This window comes from Atractosteus spatula, chromosome 11 (assembly GCF_055471065.1).
Source record: "Atractosteus spatula isolate fAtrSpa1 chromosome 11, fAtrSpa1.hap1, whole genome shotgun sequence".
Taxonomy (NCBI): Eukaryota; Metazoa; Chordata; class Actinopteri; order Semionotiformes; family Lepisosteidae; genus Atractosteus; species Atractosteus spatula.
In genome coordinates this window covers 11,900,255-11,916,339 of record NC_142716.1, presented here as the reverse complement: position 1 = coordinate 11,916,339, position 16,085 = coordinate 11,900,255, and the positions used below count along the sequence as shown (strand labels likewise).

Below are 16,085 nucleotides of genomic sequence, written 5' to 3'. Positions count from 1 at the left end.
CTATTCTATTGGTCGTCCGGCGTATTATGGTTTTCATTATGAAAACATCTACATTGTGAAATTTAGGCAGCCGAAACATATTTTGTTTCATAAGAGTGTATACTTAGATAGAAATAATTCACAATGAGGAATACGCTAATATTAAATTATTTGGCGCATAAGAAAATTTTGTTGTTGCACGGAATTATGGATCTTGTAGTTCTTTTTCAAAGGGTATAAAATAAAACTACAAGAAAGGCTGCAAGACTGAAGTTTCATTCCTTTAAATTAATGGATTAGGTTACTGTTGACGATAGAATTTTTCTCATTTTTCCCTGAAATTTGTTTCAGGCACGGTATCGGTAGTTAAAAGAGACCGTCTGTAATCCTTTAAGTTATAGAAGCACCTTTGTTTTCGTTTGTTTCCTTGGATTCCTTTAAATTAGCCTTTAATTTAAAACGTGCAATTTAAAACATTTATAATATGAGCTCCCTCTCTACACAAATTATTTGTCATAAAGTTTAGATATATGATACAGATACAAAATCTTCGGTTTACTCAGTCTTATTAGGATTAAATGTACAACACAGTTCGAGCGCAACAGTTAATACCTGAACATTCATTCACAAAACAGCTTGTGAATGGTTCAGTAGCCATTTTCCTTAGAAACAGGGACAAAATAATATTAGGGAATTTCGTAGATTTCTTCAAAGGTTTTATCTAGAACCAGGACACATATAACGTTTAGTTAGAATAATGAGTCTGAAAACCCAGAAATGCATGACAAATCCATTATTTCATAATGCTGTAAAGTTAGTAAACTCTGAATACAAATAGTATTTGAAAGGTGTTAGATATTTTTACTCCATATATCATAACTTACTTATATTAACCTGTTGTAAAAACAAATCTCAATATTAACTAGTGTTCTTTTTAGATCATGATGCAGATACTTAAGAGGTCCTACAACTAACCCACAGGACTTCTTTAAGAATCCCAGAGGCAACCTCTTGAGGATCTAATTTCACAGAGAATACAAAATAGTCATGAAGGAGCCCTGCAGGATACTTCTAGGAATCCTGCAATACATTTTGGCCTATTTTGGCATATGAAGGATGTCTGGAATGACCTCAGTCTTCATGATTCAGAGAACTCGGAATTTGATTTAAATGGTTCAAAATAATAATAACAACTATTGTTTGCATTTTTGTAATACCAGAGGATCCCAAAGTGTTTCACATATAGGAGGGGGCACACTTCACTCACCTCTGAAGCACAGCACTCATGTGGGTGATGCAGTACATACCAGCCATTATGCACCAGCAGTTCCTCTACACAGTAATCAGGTGGAGAAATGAGAAATTACTTTCCCATTCTAATTAAGGGGCAAATTTAGGGAGATTGTATTGTGTAAGCCCAAAATGTATCCAGAACGCTGGGTTTAATACTCTTGTTCTAATAAACAGTACTACAGCATCATGAATGACTAAGTTGAAGTGACCTTAGTTTAATAATTGTCATGCAAATGATTGCACTTCCTGTGGTACAGTGACCTAAGATAAGAAATAAAAGCACCCTTGTCCATAGAGGCCATATTGGTACATAGAAATCTGCCGCCTCTGTACTGATCAATCACAGAACGTTTGAGCTCTACCAAGGTGAGGCTACAAGGTGGTAACACTGATAGAATTTAAAAAGTTCTAAAAAAAGGCCTTGCTTTGTGGACAGCAGCATTGAAATTGTGTGGTCTTTAAAATTGATTGACCTACTCACAACAAAAACTAACAAAGGGAATTGTTTCCTGTCATTTTACTGAGAGTGTTTCACTAGAAGCCCCCTCTTTTGTTAGGAAGCACAATTGCATTTTCTGTGGGCATTTTGTCATATACAGTATATTGAGACCTGTATACTATGGTTAACCATTGAGTTTAGGCAGAATTGTGACACCAGAACAATTCAATATGTTGGTTTTCATTTTCATTTAAGAAATTCAAGTTTTATTCCACCTGCAAAAGTAATATTGACATGGCAGTTTCCATTTCCAATACATATACAATTGTGTCATATATTTAGAAACAAAAAATCAATATTGTTCTGTTTATTAAACTAAATAGATGTAACATTTATCATGCTCACAATGTTGTATATGTGTTACTGGAGTTCCTTGATCAGTGGATAAAACAATGAAAAAAAATCTTTCTGGCAAATAATAGACTACAGACAACTCTTTGTGGGCCTATTTTATAGAAAATTATAGAAGCATTGCAGCATCTTTCTATAAATGATCACCTAGAAACAGTTGCCAAGGCAAGAATGGTTCTGTATTAGCAACCATTTTGAAGATAATGAAGAAAAATATTTCTGAAAAACATACAAAAGGTGCATGTGATGTTACTGCTGTCATTTTGCAGCAGTAGTAAATCAGACTGTGAATCACGAACACACCGAGTCCAAGTATTTGAAATGTTTGTAATGTTCATACACCCACTCATTTGCTTTTATACGTTTTAGCATGGCAATGAAGAAAAGAAAGTTCAGTGCTGGTTAGAGGTGATCTCTGTGTCTCTTACTGATGCTACAACAAGCCTACAGGCACCAAGAAAGTCACAAGAGTCTGTTTCACCAGGTTCCAAGAGGGCTGTAATGAACTAATCTCAACTCCTCCCACTGTGGCACAGATAATTGTACTTTGCTGCTTATGGAATTCTGGTCACAACAAGCTAGCGAAGGAAGCCAGTCCCAAAGTCTTGGAACTGGGTTTTTGACTGTGAATCAATCTGTAAGACTCAATGTATAGAGAAAATCCCATAATATCCACGCGTTGCTTTGCCCAAATAATACTTGATCCTGGTAGGGATTGCAATGAACACAAACCTACACCAGAAGCACAGAGCACAAGGACTTGACAGCTTCTTGGATAAGAGAATATGCAACATCCACATACAATAAACTTCTACACATAAGGCTAATCTTCTTTGTTCAGACCCCCCTGTCCAGAATCAAAACCAAGACCCAGGTACTGAATTGTGAGGCAGCAGCGTTAACTTGCAACTGCACTGCCACCCAAAACAAACATTATTGAGTTTAAATTGAGATATTGGCCCAATAAAGAGAGATTAATAATTGAAAAACTGGACTGCTATTTATTTTCCAGAGAGAATATCAAAATGAACTTGTCACTTTCACTGTAGCCCTTAGATTGTGCAAAACACATACAGAAACCTAAAATTCATGAGTGCATGTACAAAATCTAGTGATGTTTTGATTCTGTGACTTTTTTCAATATCTGTGATGCATATCCAGTTATGCAGAGCACTGGTTAAGATGGAAAACTCTTTTATACCTCCAACATACAACACAGAGCACTTAAACACATTCACAGAAAATGCATCTTGTTTATTTATGTGAGATTTGATTTTCTTGCCTCTAAGAATCAGTCTTGCTGTAATTCACACTCCTTGTCACCTTCTCTTCATCTGCCTCTTCCTCTGTTCAGACAAGTGAAGCATTAATCTTCTTATGGACTGCTGTAGCTCAAAAGTCAATGATACAACTACAGAAAAATAAAATATAAAACAGTGTCAAACTAAACTTCTTTTCACATGAATTCTCCTAACTGACCATGTCTGACTTCACATCCGGTAAAAGTTTCCACCTGCAGTGCATCCTGGACAAGCCTGGAGTCTCAGAGGTTTGTGTGGGGTGGAATCGACTGAGACATCTTGACAAAAAACAGTTAACACCTGTGCCAATGCTTGGGCCTTTATTACTAAGGGCTTTATTAGTAAAGGCTATGCCAATTTGTCATTTCTGTTTCCATTTTCTTTTAAACATTTCTATTTGACAACTTCCACAACAACAACAATAATATTAATTCCTTAAACTCATTTAGCGCTTTTCTGGCTACCCCACTTTACAGGTAATGGGGATCCCCCTCCACCACCACCACCAATGTGTAGCCCCCACCTGGATGACGCAACAGCACCCAAAGTCCACCATTATGCTCACTACACACTACTTATCGATGGGGAGGAGAACACAGTGATGAAGCCAATTCAGCCATGGGGACTGAGTAATGAGATGGGTAAAGGCCAGCATTAAATGTAGCCAGGACACCAGGGTTAACAGCCCTACTCTTTTCAAGAAGTGCCCTGGAAGGCTCTGACATTTTACAACCTTCTCAATGCAAGGTCAAACAAGTCTTTTGATAGTTGTGCATCTCAGTGGACAGCCGATCTCCAAGTATGGTCAGAGGACATAGACTGGGATATTGTGTGGCGTAATGTTAGCTATCCAATTAGAGCTATACATAACAAACTGCTTCAGTACAAAATTTTAAACAGACTCTATTATACCCCAGAAAAATTGAAAAAGATGAAGTGGCATAATACAGGAATGTGTTCCAAATGTAACACACACAAAGGGTCACTATTGCACTTATTATGGTATTGTCAGCACATACAGTCATTCTGGACCTCCACAGTGAGGAAAGCTCTAAGGTACCTAAATATCTCAGTTCCATTTACTCTCATTACATGTATCCTTGGTGATTTATCAAAGGTTAAAGTAAGGTTGACTCTCTGTATTATTGCTAAAAATAATATTGCGAAAATGGGTGGACAGTACAGGACCGTTGTACAAAGAATAGATTAAAGATGCTGTATCACAAGTTAAATTTGAAAAGATTTCATATAATTTACAGGGGAAACTTAATGAGTATAGGGATGTTTGGAGCCCATTAGAGACATACTTGAATGGCACTAGATGTTAAGAATATTAGTAGGAAGTTTTTTAATGTTTTTTTTGTGAATGTAAGATTTTGTTTTGTTATTATCTCATAAGAACAAAAATGAGAGAGTGAAAAAAAATTAAAAAATAAAAATAAAGAAGTCCTCCAAAGTTGGGGGGTGGAGGTGGGTTAAAAAGTATGACCAGTCAGGGCCTCAGTTTTACATCTAATTAGGAGGACAGCACTTTTTTTTACTCTTGTTTTGTAGTGTCCATATCACTTTCCTGGGGTTTTAGGACCCCTCCAGACTGCAGGAAGAGCACCCCCTACTGATCCCACTAACACCTCTTCCAGTAGCAACCTTAGCTTTCGCAATTTCGCAATTTGCGCTTTATTCTTAAGCTAATGTAGTCTCATGCAATTTTGAGATATTTGTCCAAAGCAAAATGAAACGGCTTAATTTTAGCTCTTCTTGTATTGATTTTTATTATTCTTTGTGCCATGTCATCAGATTTTGCACATAACACATGCTAAAACACTTAATGAAACCCTTTTCTTTGTGCAAAGGATACAGAAAAGCTCACAGACTGCTGTGATGAATACTTTTGTTTCTGAATAGACCTGAAGTGGTTTCTTTTCTTGGACTAATGATTGTTCCAGTCCACGTTGTCTGTAAAGTCTGTGTCACTTTTCAGTAATCACCACAGCCGTCCATGGTAGTCTTAATAGGTACAAGGGCTCTGAAGTGGGAGCTCATTGGTGTGCAGCTGAAAGAGCCCTTAGTAAGCTCACAGATGGCATTCTGTGGATCCTGTGCCTAACACACAGGCTGTGCGTACCTCTGTGTTTTGAAAGAAATAAGAAAAGCCACAACCTGCTCAGCATGCAGCTTACAGAATGATTTCAAACACTAAAACATGGCTTTCCCCAAACCTTCCAGATTAAAGTTGATTGGCATAATCTGCATCTTTCTCACTCTTTTCAGGACAGCAAGTAAGTATAATTCCTTCCAATACTAGTTTTTACAGTTTTTGGACTGATTACAGTTATCACTGATTTGGAAATATGGATATTGACTGCTGAATGGCCAATAGATTTGGTATTTTCTTAAACATGTTGTAACCTGCTAATTGTTTTGTGACCGAGTTGTAGTTGGTTTACTTTTTTGTCTTTTTCACAGAGAATATTGAAATTTGTGATCATATTTAACAAAGGTGAATTATTAAATAGCATTATCCAGTTAGTGTAGAGTACAAATACTTTTAGATCTGTCTGAACACAATTGTTCAAATATATGTACTTTAATTTCTTTATGTCATTTTGCTTATCAGTGTAGATTGATGTTAAGGTCTGACAAGAATCATTCATGCCACTGTTGATTAAAATACATCAAATGTGAAAAACAATAGGTTCAAAGCAGTCAACATTTCTTTAACAGGATTCAAATGATCAGACAGTCCGATTGCCTCTCTAGAAGAAGATGATGTGTTTTTCTGTGTGTGATTTCAGGTTGCTTAATCTGAATATCAATAAGCCAGAGCTCAGACAGCAGCTGCCATTCAAAAGGGTCTTAACATTATTCTTGAAGTACAGTCCTTTCAATCTGGGTCACCTTCTGTTCATAGACACTTAGAACATGATTCAACAGTATTGCTAAAGCCAGAAAAGTGATACAGTCTACAAAATAAATATTTCAACTTTCTAAATAGCAAATAGCAATGTGCTAAAATATGCAAAGATAGGCTTTTTGTTGTAGTTTTTAATGAGATTTCTAAGGTATCAAATTATTCTTATTTTGTCTGTATTATGCTCTTAATGATTAACATTATTTTCAATGGGAAAATGAAATCACATCAGTGTTTAAAATGTCAGATTCAAATTCAAGTTACTGTCCTGAATTCCCATGAGTCTAATACTCTAATTGTCCACAGAGACAAACAAAAAGACACACAAAACATACTACCGACATCACATGGATGCCCAGCACTTATTCTCCTGTCACTCAATATAATGGCTGTGACGAATAGGATATTTTTGTTATCACTTTGAAACAACGTAATGTAAATGTCCATAAAACACAAAGGCATGACACTTTCCATATGGGCAAGCAAAAAAGGTCTTTTACGGGGGTAATGAATGCCTTAGTGCAGAAGAGACATACTTTTCATTAGCATCACAAAGAGTTCTGTGGACTGAAGGAAGGCAGGCATTTTGTTTGCTTGGGACGTGTGTAGCTAATGGTGAAAATAAAATATTCTATCGTAGCATTAGATATATTCAATGGTATATAGGAACATTGAATTTTAAGCTGTTGCCAAATGATTTAAAGTTGTTTAGATGTGAACGTGAAAACATATCACAAAGATGTGCACTCTGTTAACACAGAAACATATTTTCCCCAGCAGCAAAAAGGTTTTAAATGAGGCAGCTAAAAGAAACATGTTTATGAGTTAAATCCAGTTGTGTTCATTGTATTAAAATTGGAAATTTAGCCCCACTCAGTTGGTAATTAGTTGTGAAAGCTTCTTGATCAACTGGTGGTTGTAGGAAAGAAAACCTATGAACATCTCCTGTACAGGAGGCTACAGTATGCCTGTGTTGCACATGTACCATTATAAAATTGCCCAGTGATTATAACAATGCAGAGGATTATGAATGTTACATCATGTGAACATATGGTAAGACAAACATTTGAACTGATTTGCACCCACACCCCAGCAGGCTACTATCTTATTATTCCAGTCCAAAATTACACTGAGACACAGTGGACAATCCCTACCTACTCCTGTAACAATCATGAGGCACAAAGCAATTGTACAAATACAATTGATAACTTTTCAGAACTTATTGTTATAATTATTAAAAATATTTTTTTCAAGACAGTAATGAAAACATACATAATCAGAATAATTTAAAGAACCGGACAAAAGGCCGTTTTCACCAGATTTAATGCAAACATTATGAAATTTAAAAATGAATCTCCAACCCCTTAACCTGAATGTGCAAAACTACAATTATGGCCATATCACCCTGCAGCTCACAACTAACAACCCACGAAAGCTAAGCAGGTGTGAGTCAAGTTAACACCAAGTATTTAAATACTTAACTACACCATCCCCTTTTATTCATTACCTTGTCACTTTAATTAGAGTTTGAAATGGAGTTGTCAACAGAAGTTCAGGAAGGGGTCAAATTGTACTCTTTGTGCTTCTCCTTTATTACACATTAATATTTTGACTTTGAGCATCACTTTGCCTATACAGTACTCTGTCTTTTTGAGTTTAATTTTGTCCACCCCATCTCTACCCTTGTAGCAGCCTCCCTGGTTTATTCCTCGCAAGTGTGGGGAGGTTTGTAGTTATAGATCAGCATAGCAATGCCTGCTGTTTCCTCAGCCAGGGGAGCTGTTGCGAAATATTTAAAAAAATTAAAAAGTCTTAGGGAATAGCAGTCCCTTTCTATTCGTTGGGTAATCAATTAGTTGTTAATTAGAATTTGAACAAACTATTGAAAAGGTAATTATCATATCTGGAAATTCACAATAATTTTCACAGCATTGAATATTACAGTCTAATTTTGTATATGTAAGGTTTTATTGTACTTTTTGCTTTTAGAGAGAAGCCTGATAAGGCTTTTTCCCCTCCTAAAATTGTGATATCCAGACAGGCTGATTATCTGTAATTTTATGTTTTTTCTTATTTTTTTTCTCATTAATAGTAAGTGGTGAAAATTGCACATGAAATTAGTATAATGGGACACATGGTGTAAGAGGTCAAGGAAAGATCAGCTGTAAGTGTGTTAAAAGCTGCAAAGAACTGAATAAATTACACATGATTGAAAATATTTCTTATCATTTTCAATTCATTTCCCATAAACATCTATCTGGAGCATTCCTGGCTGGTTATACAATAACAATATAATATTTTCAATTTCCTATTCACTCCTCCCCCATTTTCTCAAAATAACTATAAATCTTGCAACAGACACTGTAGGTGTGAATTGGATGGGTTGTTTTTAAATTGAATTAATCATTTGCTAGGTAAGTTAACTTACATTTAATTGGATTTTCAAATTAATTAATAAAAAGCAAACAATAAAGTTATTTGAGAATGCAATACTTTTCCCCATGTTTGTGCGTGTGTTTGCTGTTGTTAATATTAAGCAGATAGTATCTGCTGATTCATTCATAGTATTATGTCAAAAATGGTTTCTTCTCAGTTTTCTAATGATTCAGTATTCTGGATTTTCAGTTCTTAAATTACCCTTATCTTTATACTAGGAAATGGTCGATTTCACTGGCCCAGTCCTACAGTGCCTAAACGATAATACATTTAAATAATAAAACTTTCTAAGTTGAAGTTATCGATGTTCCAAATGTAATTATCATTAACGATTTTTCTGGAAAATAAAGGCTTAATAGAGACTGTGTATCTTCACACAGTTTTTGTTTTGGAACTGTTAAAATCTAGTCATCATACACCACATGTGCCACAGTATATGTTCAGAATGATAAAAAAACATTGTAACATACTGTACCTATACAGTATATTTATTCAACATTTTATGACAAACATACAGTACACAATATTAAAACAACAGAAATGTTGCATGACTACAACTAAAATAATATTTTCTTCTTTTGTTGTTTAAAACCATGCTAAAAAGTTAAGAGGGTGTTTTTGCTTTCCAACTCATTTTTTCTTTGCTGTCATGCTCATACCAGCCATTCCATGCCTCATTGCTTATAATCTGGTCTAATTTGTTCTGCTCTTTATGTTATAGCTGTAGGAATTTTAGTGCTGTTTTGAAAACAGTTCTTCTTTGATGTCATCTTACTTTCAGCCTCCTGAGGTCTCTTGACCTGTACAACATATGCTGAAAAAAGGGCACCTTTAAGTTTCAGATGGCAGGCGTGATGGCTTGAATAGAAATATTCAGACAGTAAAAGTCAGTGTTATATCACCATTTTATTGGTGTTAGGATTTTATAGGATTATGTCAAACATTAGTTGTGGCTACACCTATATTTTAGTTTCTAAAATAGAAATATAAGTGCAATGTCCACTTTTATATTCATACAAAATTGATTTTTCTTTCTAATTTTCATTTTTTAATTTTCTGCAAAAGAGGCATAAATCCATATGGATATATATATATATTCTATATATTCTGTGTTTACATTTCTATGCTTGTTTTTTTTTCACAATGTATCGCACCTTGCAGTGGGTCAGTGTACTTTACTGAAAAATTTGACCATTCAACCATGTGCTTCCAAATGAGAATATGAATGCAAAGCTAGCATTTAAATTAGAATACAACTGAGGGAAGCTGTTAAGAGCTGCCCCATGTGGTCAGAAAGTTACCGAAAAGTATGTTTTCTTCTGCATTCATATCTCTCTACATTTAGTATTTACATTGGATATTGCTTATGTGAAAAGAATAAACGTTTAATGACATGGGAAATGTATTAATTAAATAGAAATGTAATTAATTTACTTATATTTTTAAAGATGCTCTAATTGTGTTAACCATGCAGTTTTTTTTTCAGTTCATTTCACTGTAAAATTCTAAGTGTACATAACACTTTTATTTTAAAACAATATATATACAGTGCAGTCCGTATGTATTTGGACAGTGACACAATTGTTATTGTTTTGCTCTGTACTCCAGCACATTGGATTTGAAATGGAACAATGACTATGAGGTTAAAGTGCAGAATCTCAGCTTTAATTCGATGGTATTTACATCTATATTGGGTGAACCATATAGGAATCACAGCCTTTTTTATACACAGTCCTGCCATTTAAGGGGATCAAAAGTAATTGGACAATTGGCTGTTCAGTTCTTGGTCAGCTGTGTGTTGTTGCATCATTTGTTCATGCACAAGAGAGCTAACAAAAGGTGTAGAGTTGATTCTAGATGTGGCATTTGCATCGGGGAGTCGGTTGCTGTTGTCTCTCAACATGAGGACCAAAGAAGTTTAAATGCCATCATGATTGGGCCATCAAGAGGCTGACAAATCAGAATAAATCAACCAGAGACATAGCCAAAACATTGGGAGTGTCAAAATCAACTGTTTGGTACATTGTTAAGAAGTAAGAACGCACTGGTGAGCTTAGCAATACAAATGACCTGGTAGACCACAGAAGACCATTTTCAATCATGAAGAAAAAACCCTTTTGGAGTGTAGAACAGATCAGGAACACTCTCCAGGATGTAGGTACAGATGTGTCAAAGACTACCATAAAGATCTCAGACGGTTCACCACAAGATGCAAACCACTGGTAAGAAAGGCCACGTTACAGTTTGATAGAAAGTACATTAAAAAGCATCTAGAGTTCTGGGATAATGCCTTATGGACAGATTAGACAAAGATTAATCTGTACCAGAGTGATGGAAAGAGAAAAGGCTTGGGCATGTATGGATGCCAGTGGGCCAGTGAGCTTGGGCATGTATGGGCATGTATGGATGCCAGTGGAACTGGCTCACTTGTCTTTATTGATGTTGTGACTGCAGACAGCAGCAGCAGGATGAATTCTGAAGTGTACAGTAGCATCTTATCTGCTCAGATCCAACGAAATGCTTAAAAATTCATTGGATGGCGCTTCACCTTGCAGCAGGACAATGTCCCCAAACATACTTATAAAGCAGCTATGGAGTTCTTCGGGGCCAAAAGCTGGAATGTTTTTGACTGGCCAAGTCAATCACCCGACCTGAACCCCATTGAGCATGCATTTCACTTACTGAAGACAAGATTGAAAGCAAATAGCACCCGAAACAAGCAGAGACTGAAAATGGCTGAATTACAGGCCCGGCAGAGCATCGCCAGGAAAGATACCCAACATTTGGTGATGTCAATGGGTGGCAGACTTCAATTGCAAAGGATTTGCAAACATGCCAAATTTGATTTAAGATTATGTTAATGTGTCCACTTTTGATCCCATGAAATCGGGGAACTATGTATAAAAAGGGCTGTGATTCCTATATGGTTCACCCAATATAGATGTAAATACCCTCGAATTAAAGCTGACATTCTGCACTTTAATCTCATAGTCATTGTTTTATTTAAAATCCAATGTGCTAGAGTACCGAGCCAAAACAGCAAAAACTGTACCACTGTCCATATACTTATGGACAGCACTGTATTTTATCCTATGTCGTAAAAAAAGAATAAGTATTTGGTGCAACGCTTATATATAAGAAGATATAATGAAAAATGAAATTAGAAATGAAATCAGTGAATTCTACATTGTACAAAAATATTATTGATCCTGTTAGTACCAATGTACTTCTTGTGTTTCAAACTAAATGGTTTGGTAAATAATTTACAAAGTCAGAAAGCTTCTTATCTGCAGTGGAACTATATGGTAAAATATCATAACTATTAAGATTTTCTGTTGCAATGATGTGTTGATTAGCAAAGAAATATACAATCATTTGTATCATACAACAGTAGGTAGTGTTTCTGCATTCATCATCCTGATGAAGGAAGTGCTAGTTTGTCTGAATAGGAAGAAAAAAAAACACAGAATGCTTTAAATTACTGACTTCTGGCTACTGATGGTTGCTATGGCAATAGGACAAATTCAGAAAAGGAACCATGCAAATGGTTTCCATGCCAACACAACATGATGCTTTGCAAAACACTAAGGTTTGCTAGTGTGCTCTTTACTGAAAAACTGTGGGAATTAAAAAAGATCATATATTAGATATAAATATAATGACATTACATACATTATATTCTGTGTCATCTATCACGTCTGTATAACTGTGCAACTGGCATATAAATGTATTTCATTATGAACAATTATTTACAATGTGAATATGATACATTAGATAACTGTATAAATTCTTGTTTTTGGTGATGTTTTGGTAACAAAGTGTTTGTGATTTGTTTCATAACACTTAAGTGTTATATAATATAGTATATACAATATATAAGTCTTAAATATAGAAATGTCTACAATGGTTTTCCTCTGCACTGCACTGCACTCTGCACCTTTAATAAGATGTATGTGCTAATCACATAAGTGGTCTCACTGCTAGTAGTATTGCTGATTTACAAATTTACAGTAGTACATTTTGATTGGTTAATTAGTGTCTGTAGTACAAGAAATAACAAAAACAAATATGCAACTACCCCCAATTTTAATATATTGTAGCACTCCGGGGTTCACATGGGTATGCGCCCTCACCTCTGCCGCCTCAGGTCGGCCCCCCACCGTCGGGGACTCAAACCCAGGCCTCTGGCATCACTCAACAGGGACCCAGCCACTTGAGCCAAAGGGAAATCTCCCTTCAGCCCAACAGCTGCAGTCCCTGCTATTCACAGGGAAGGGCGGTGATGTCACCGCGCTGGTAAGCCAGCTCGAACAACCTGCAATGGTGGCTGTATGCGTTATACTTTCCCTGCTTAATTCACCGTCCTCGGCGAAGGGCTATCCCACCCCACTCTGACACCAATGTAATGCCCCAGGGTCCACGTGGGTACGCGCCCTCGCTTCTGCCACCTCAGGTCAGCCCCCCACCGTCAAGGACTCTAACCCAGACCTCCGGCATCACTCAACAGGGACCCAGTCACTTGAGCCAAAGGGAAATCTCCCGTCAGCCCAACAGCTGCGGTCCCTGCTATTCACAGGGAAGAGCGGTGACGTCACCGCGCTGGTAAGCCGGCTCGAACAACCCGCAATGGTGGCCGTAGCGTTCATCCTGCTAGCCTCTCCTTATGGGCCAAGGACCTCCGTCTGGGCAGGCTCTCCGTCCGCGCCAGGCCCCATCATCTCAGCTAGGCCTCTCTACCCGCGCCGCTCTGTGCCTCTGACCACTCCACTCCATCCCGCTGCTGACACCAATGTAACAAATTCGGGTTTCAGTACGGAATGGAACAGGCATGGGACTCAGAGAATAGGGTTGAACACATTTATTAACTTGAACTTAAACTTGAGCAGGGAAAGGTACACACACAAGGACAGGGGTTACAGCGCTGCACCTTCACTGACACACAAAGGGAAGGGGACTGTCTGCCAGCCTCCACCCTACTATATACAGTCCCGTAGTCCCGCCTTGAGGCACTGTTCTCAGCCAGCCTTGCATGCGCATGCTAAAGCGCCCTGCGTGGTGCTACAATATTGAAACGCTCATTCTAACACTACATGCCTTCAAATAGACTGCCAAATGAAAATTATATAGATATGACTTGATGCCATCTTTATATTTGCCAGAAATTTTTTGCTTTTACCAGTGAGTAAACCAGCAACAGTATTGGCTGTGGAATTATTGTTTGATAGCTGAGCTGAAATTTTGATTAAAGAAAACAGTTAAGATCAGCCTGTTGCGTCAACTTGTAAGAATCTGCAAAACACCACAGTTAAAAGAAATTCATTAGCAGAGCTCCCACGACTTAGCAAAACACAAATGTATTAATGGAAAACTAGAATTGCAATCATCAGGGTCAATTAAGTAATGTTGGGTGAATTAAGTGAATAAAGTAGTGATTGGATAAAAGTCATGAAGTCAAATTGATTGAAGGTATTGCAGTGCTGCTCCACCAGTTTCAGATTGTCAGTATAATTGAGTGATTGGGAAAGTGAATCTACCAAATAATATCAAAACCTATTAAATTATTTCTTAAAGTACATTCGCTACATTTGCTACATACAATTGCAACATGTGTAGTACTAAGACATGCCTTGAAGTGAAGTAGCAGAGAGCAACACTATATATCGAAGCTGGAGGTTTAGCTATTCTGTTATGTGAGAGAGATGCATGTCAGTGTATTTATATGGCCTTTTACATTTGGAAAATGTTCCTAAAACACTCACAATTCATAAAAGTGTGTAATCATTTGTTTTTTTCTTAATGTTTCAGGTGTATTTCCTTTGGAGGCCTTTTCCAGCTGTCTGTCTGGTCCATGTCAAAATGACGCCGTGTGTCAAGACACTTTCAGAGATCATATTTGCTACTGTCCATCTGCTTTGGTCACCCCTTTGAACAAAAATTGTGATGAAGCCAACCAGTTGTGTCATCTGAGCACCTGCAAAAATAATACTACATGCATGAAAGCCACAGAGGATTCCATTGATCTTATTTGTCAGTGCACTCCAAATGATACCAGAGAAGTATGTGAAAGGTCTGTCCAGAAATGTGCAGACAGTCTCTGTGAGAGTGGAACACACTGCCAGCAAAGACCTGTCACTGATGTATTTGCTGGTTATAGATGCATTTGCAAAGATGGCTACATCGGTACACATTGTGAGACAGAGGTAGACGAATGTGCCTCCAGTCCCTGTCAGAACAGAGCTGTGTGCAGGGATAGAGTCAATGGATATTCTTGTTATTGTGTGCCGGGCTTTCAAGGAAAACACTGTGAAATTGAGGTGAATGAATGTGCCTCTCAGCCCTGCCAAAATGGAGCAACCTGCTTAAATAAGATTGGGAAGTATGTTTGCATTTGTATGCAAGGATACACAGGTCAGTATATCAACAATTGATTTGCTGTTGTCTTAGTTATCTCTACTGTCCTAAATTTAACAACAACTGAGACAAAGGGAAGATTCGTACTGTAAGTAGAATTTGTACCCAAAACAGTGGGGGTTTGTCAAAATGTTTCCAGCTCCTATCGACCAATCCAATATTTGAAGATTTATATTTGACCATACAATGCATTGGTTTTCTTTCCTGGAGTTCAGCTTTAGTTCTTTGTCAAATACAAGACTCAGTTTGGGAAGAATGTCCTGTCCAAAGTAATTTTAGAGATGTTATTATTTGTAAAGCTGCACTTTGAGAGTTCTACCTTTTGTCATATGGATTGAGGATTGAGAATAAAATGATGTGTCTGGTTAATGGTCAGCTTTCTCTTGTTTTATAATAACAGTGAGTAACAGGCTCAGATCAAATAAAAAAACAAATCAACCCACTTACCAATTATAAATTTTCAACTGGTAATTAATTGCTGGTATTTGATTGCAGGTCTCTACCTCTTGCATCCAGTATCATCAAACAATAGCTTGCTATTTACAGTTAGCAGATGGTCATTGTTTCGATTTGGTCTTAATCTCTGGAATCTTAAACCCTAATCCTGGAGAGCCCCAGTCTGGTAGGTTTTGTAGATCATCATTTAACCATTTATAGATCAATTGGAACAATTCCATTGAAACTGAATAGGTGAACTAAGTAATTTCAAGATAGTTTAGACCTAAATGATAAGAATCATATCCCTCCTCCTTTCTCTGGTTAGTTTGTAAATTAAATGTCAAAAATGGTAACCAAGTATTTACAAACACCTGTTTTTTAATTTCCCTTAACAAACATAAATAATTGACTATCCCCTAGTGTTGCTCTCAGATCCTTACATCTGCTGTTGTAGTTTACTGCTCAA

General features: G+C 36.9%; 1 protein-coding gene across 1 annotated transcript in view; it reads left to right on the top strand.

Moving 5' to 3' along the window:
• The first annotated feature begins 5,626 nt into the window (after positions 1–5,626).
• The window catches only part of crb1 (crumbs cell polarity complex component 1), a 33,608-nt gene continuing 23,149 nt past the window's right edge, over positions 5,627–16,085 (top strand). Inside the window, exons 1-2 of the mRNA XM_088927047.1 lie at positions 5,627–5,702; positions 14,576–15,178. Of these exons, the coding sequence (XP_088783173.1) occupies positions 5,627–5,702; positions 14,576–15,178 (679 nt within the window). The remainder of the gene's footprint in view (positions 5,703–14,575; positions 15,179–16,085) is intronic.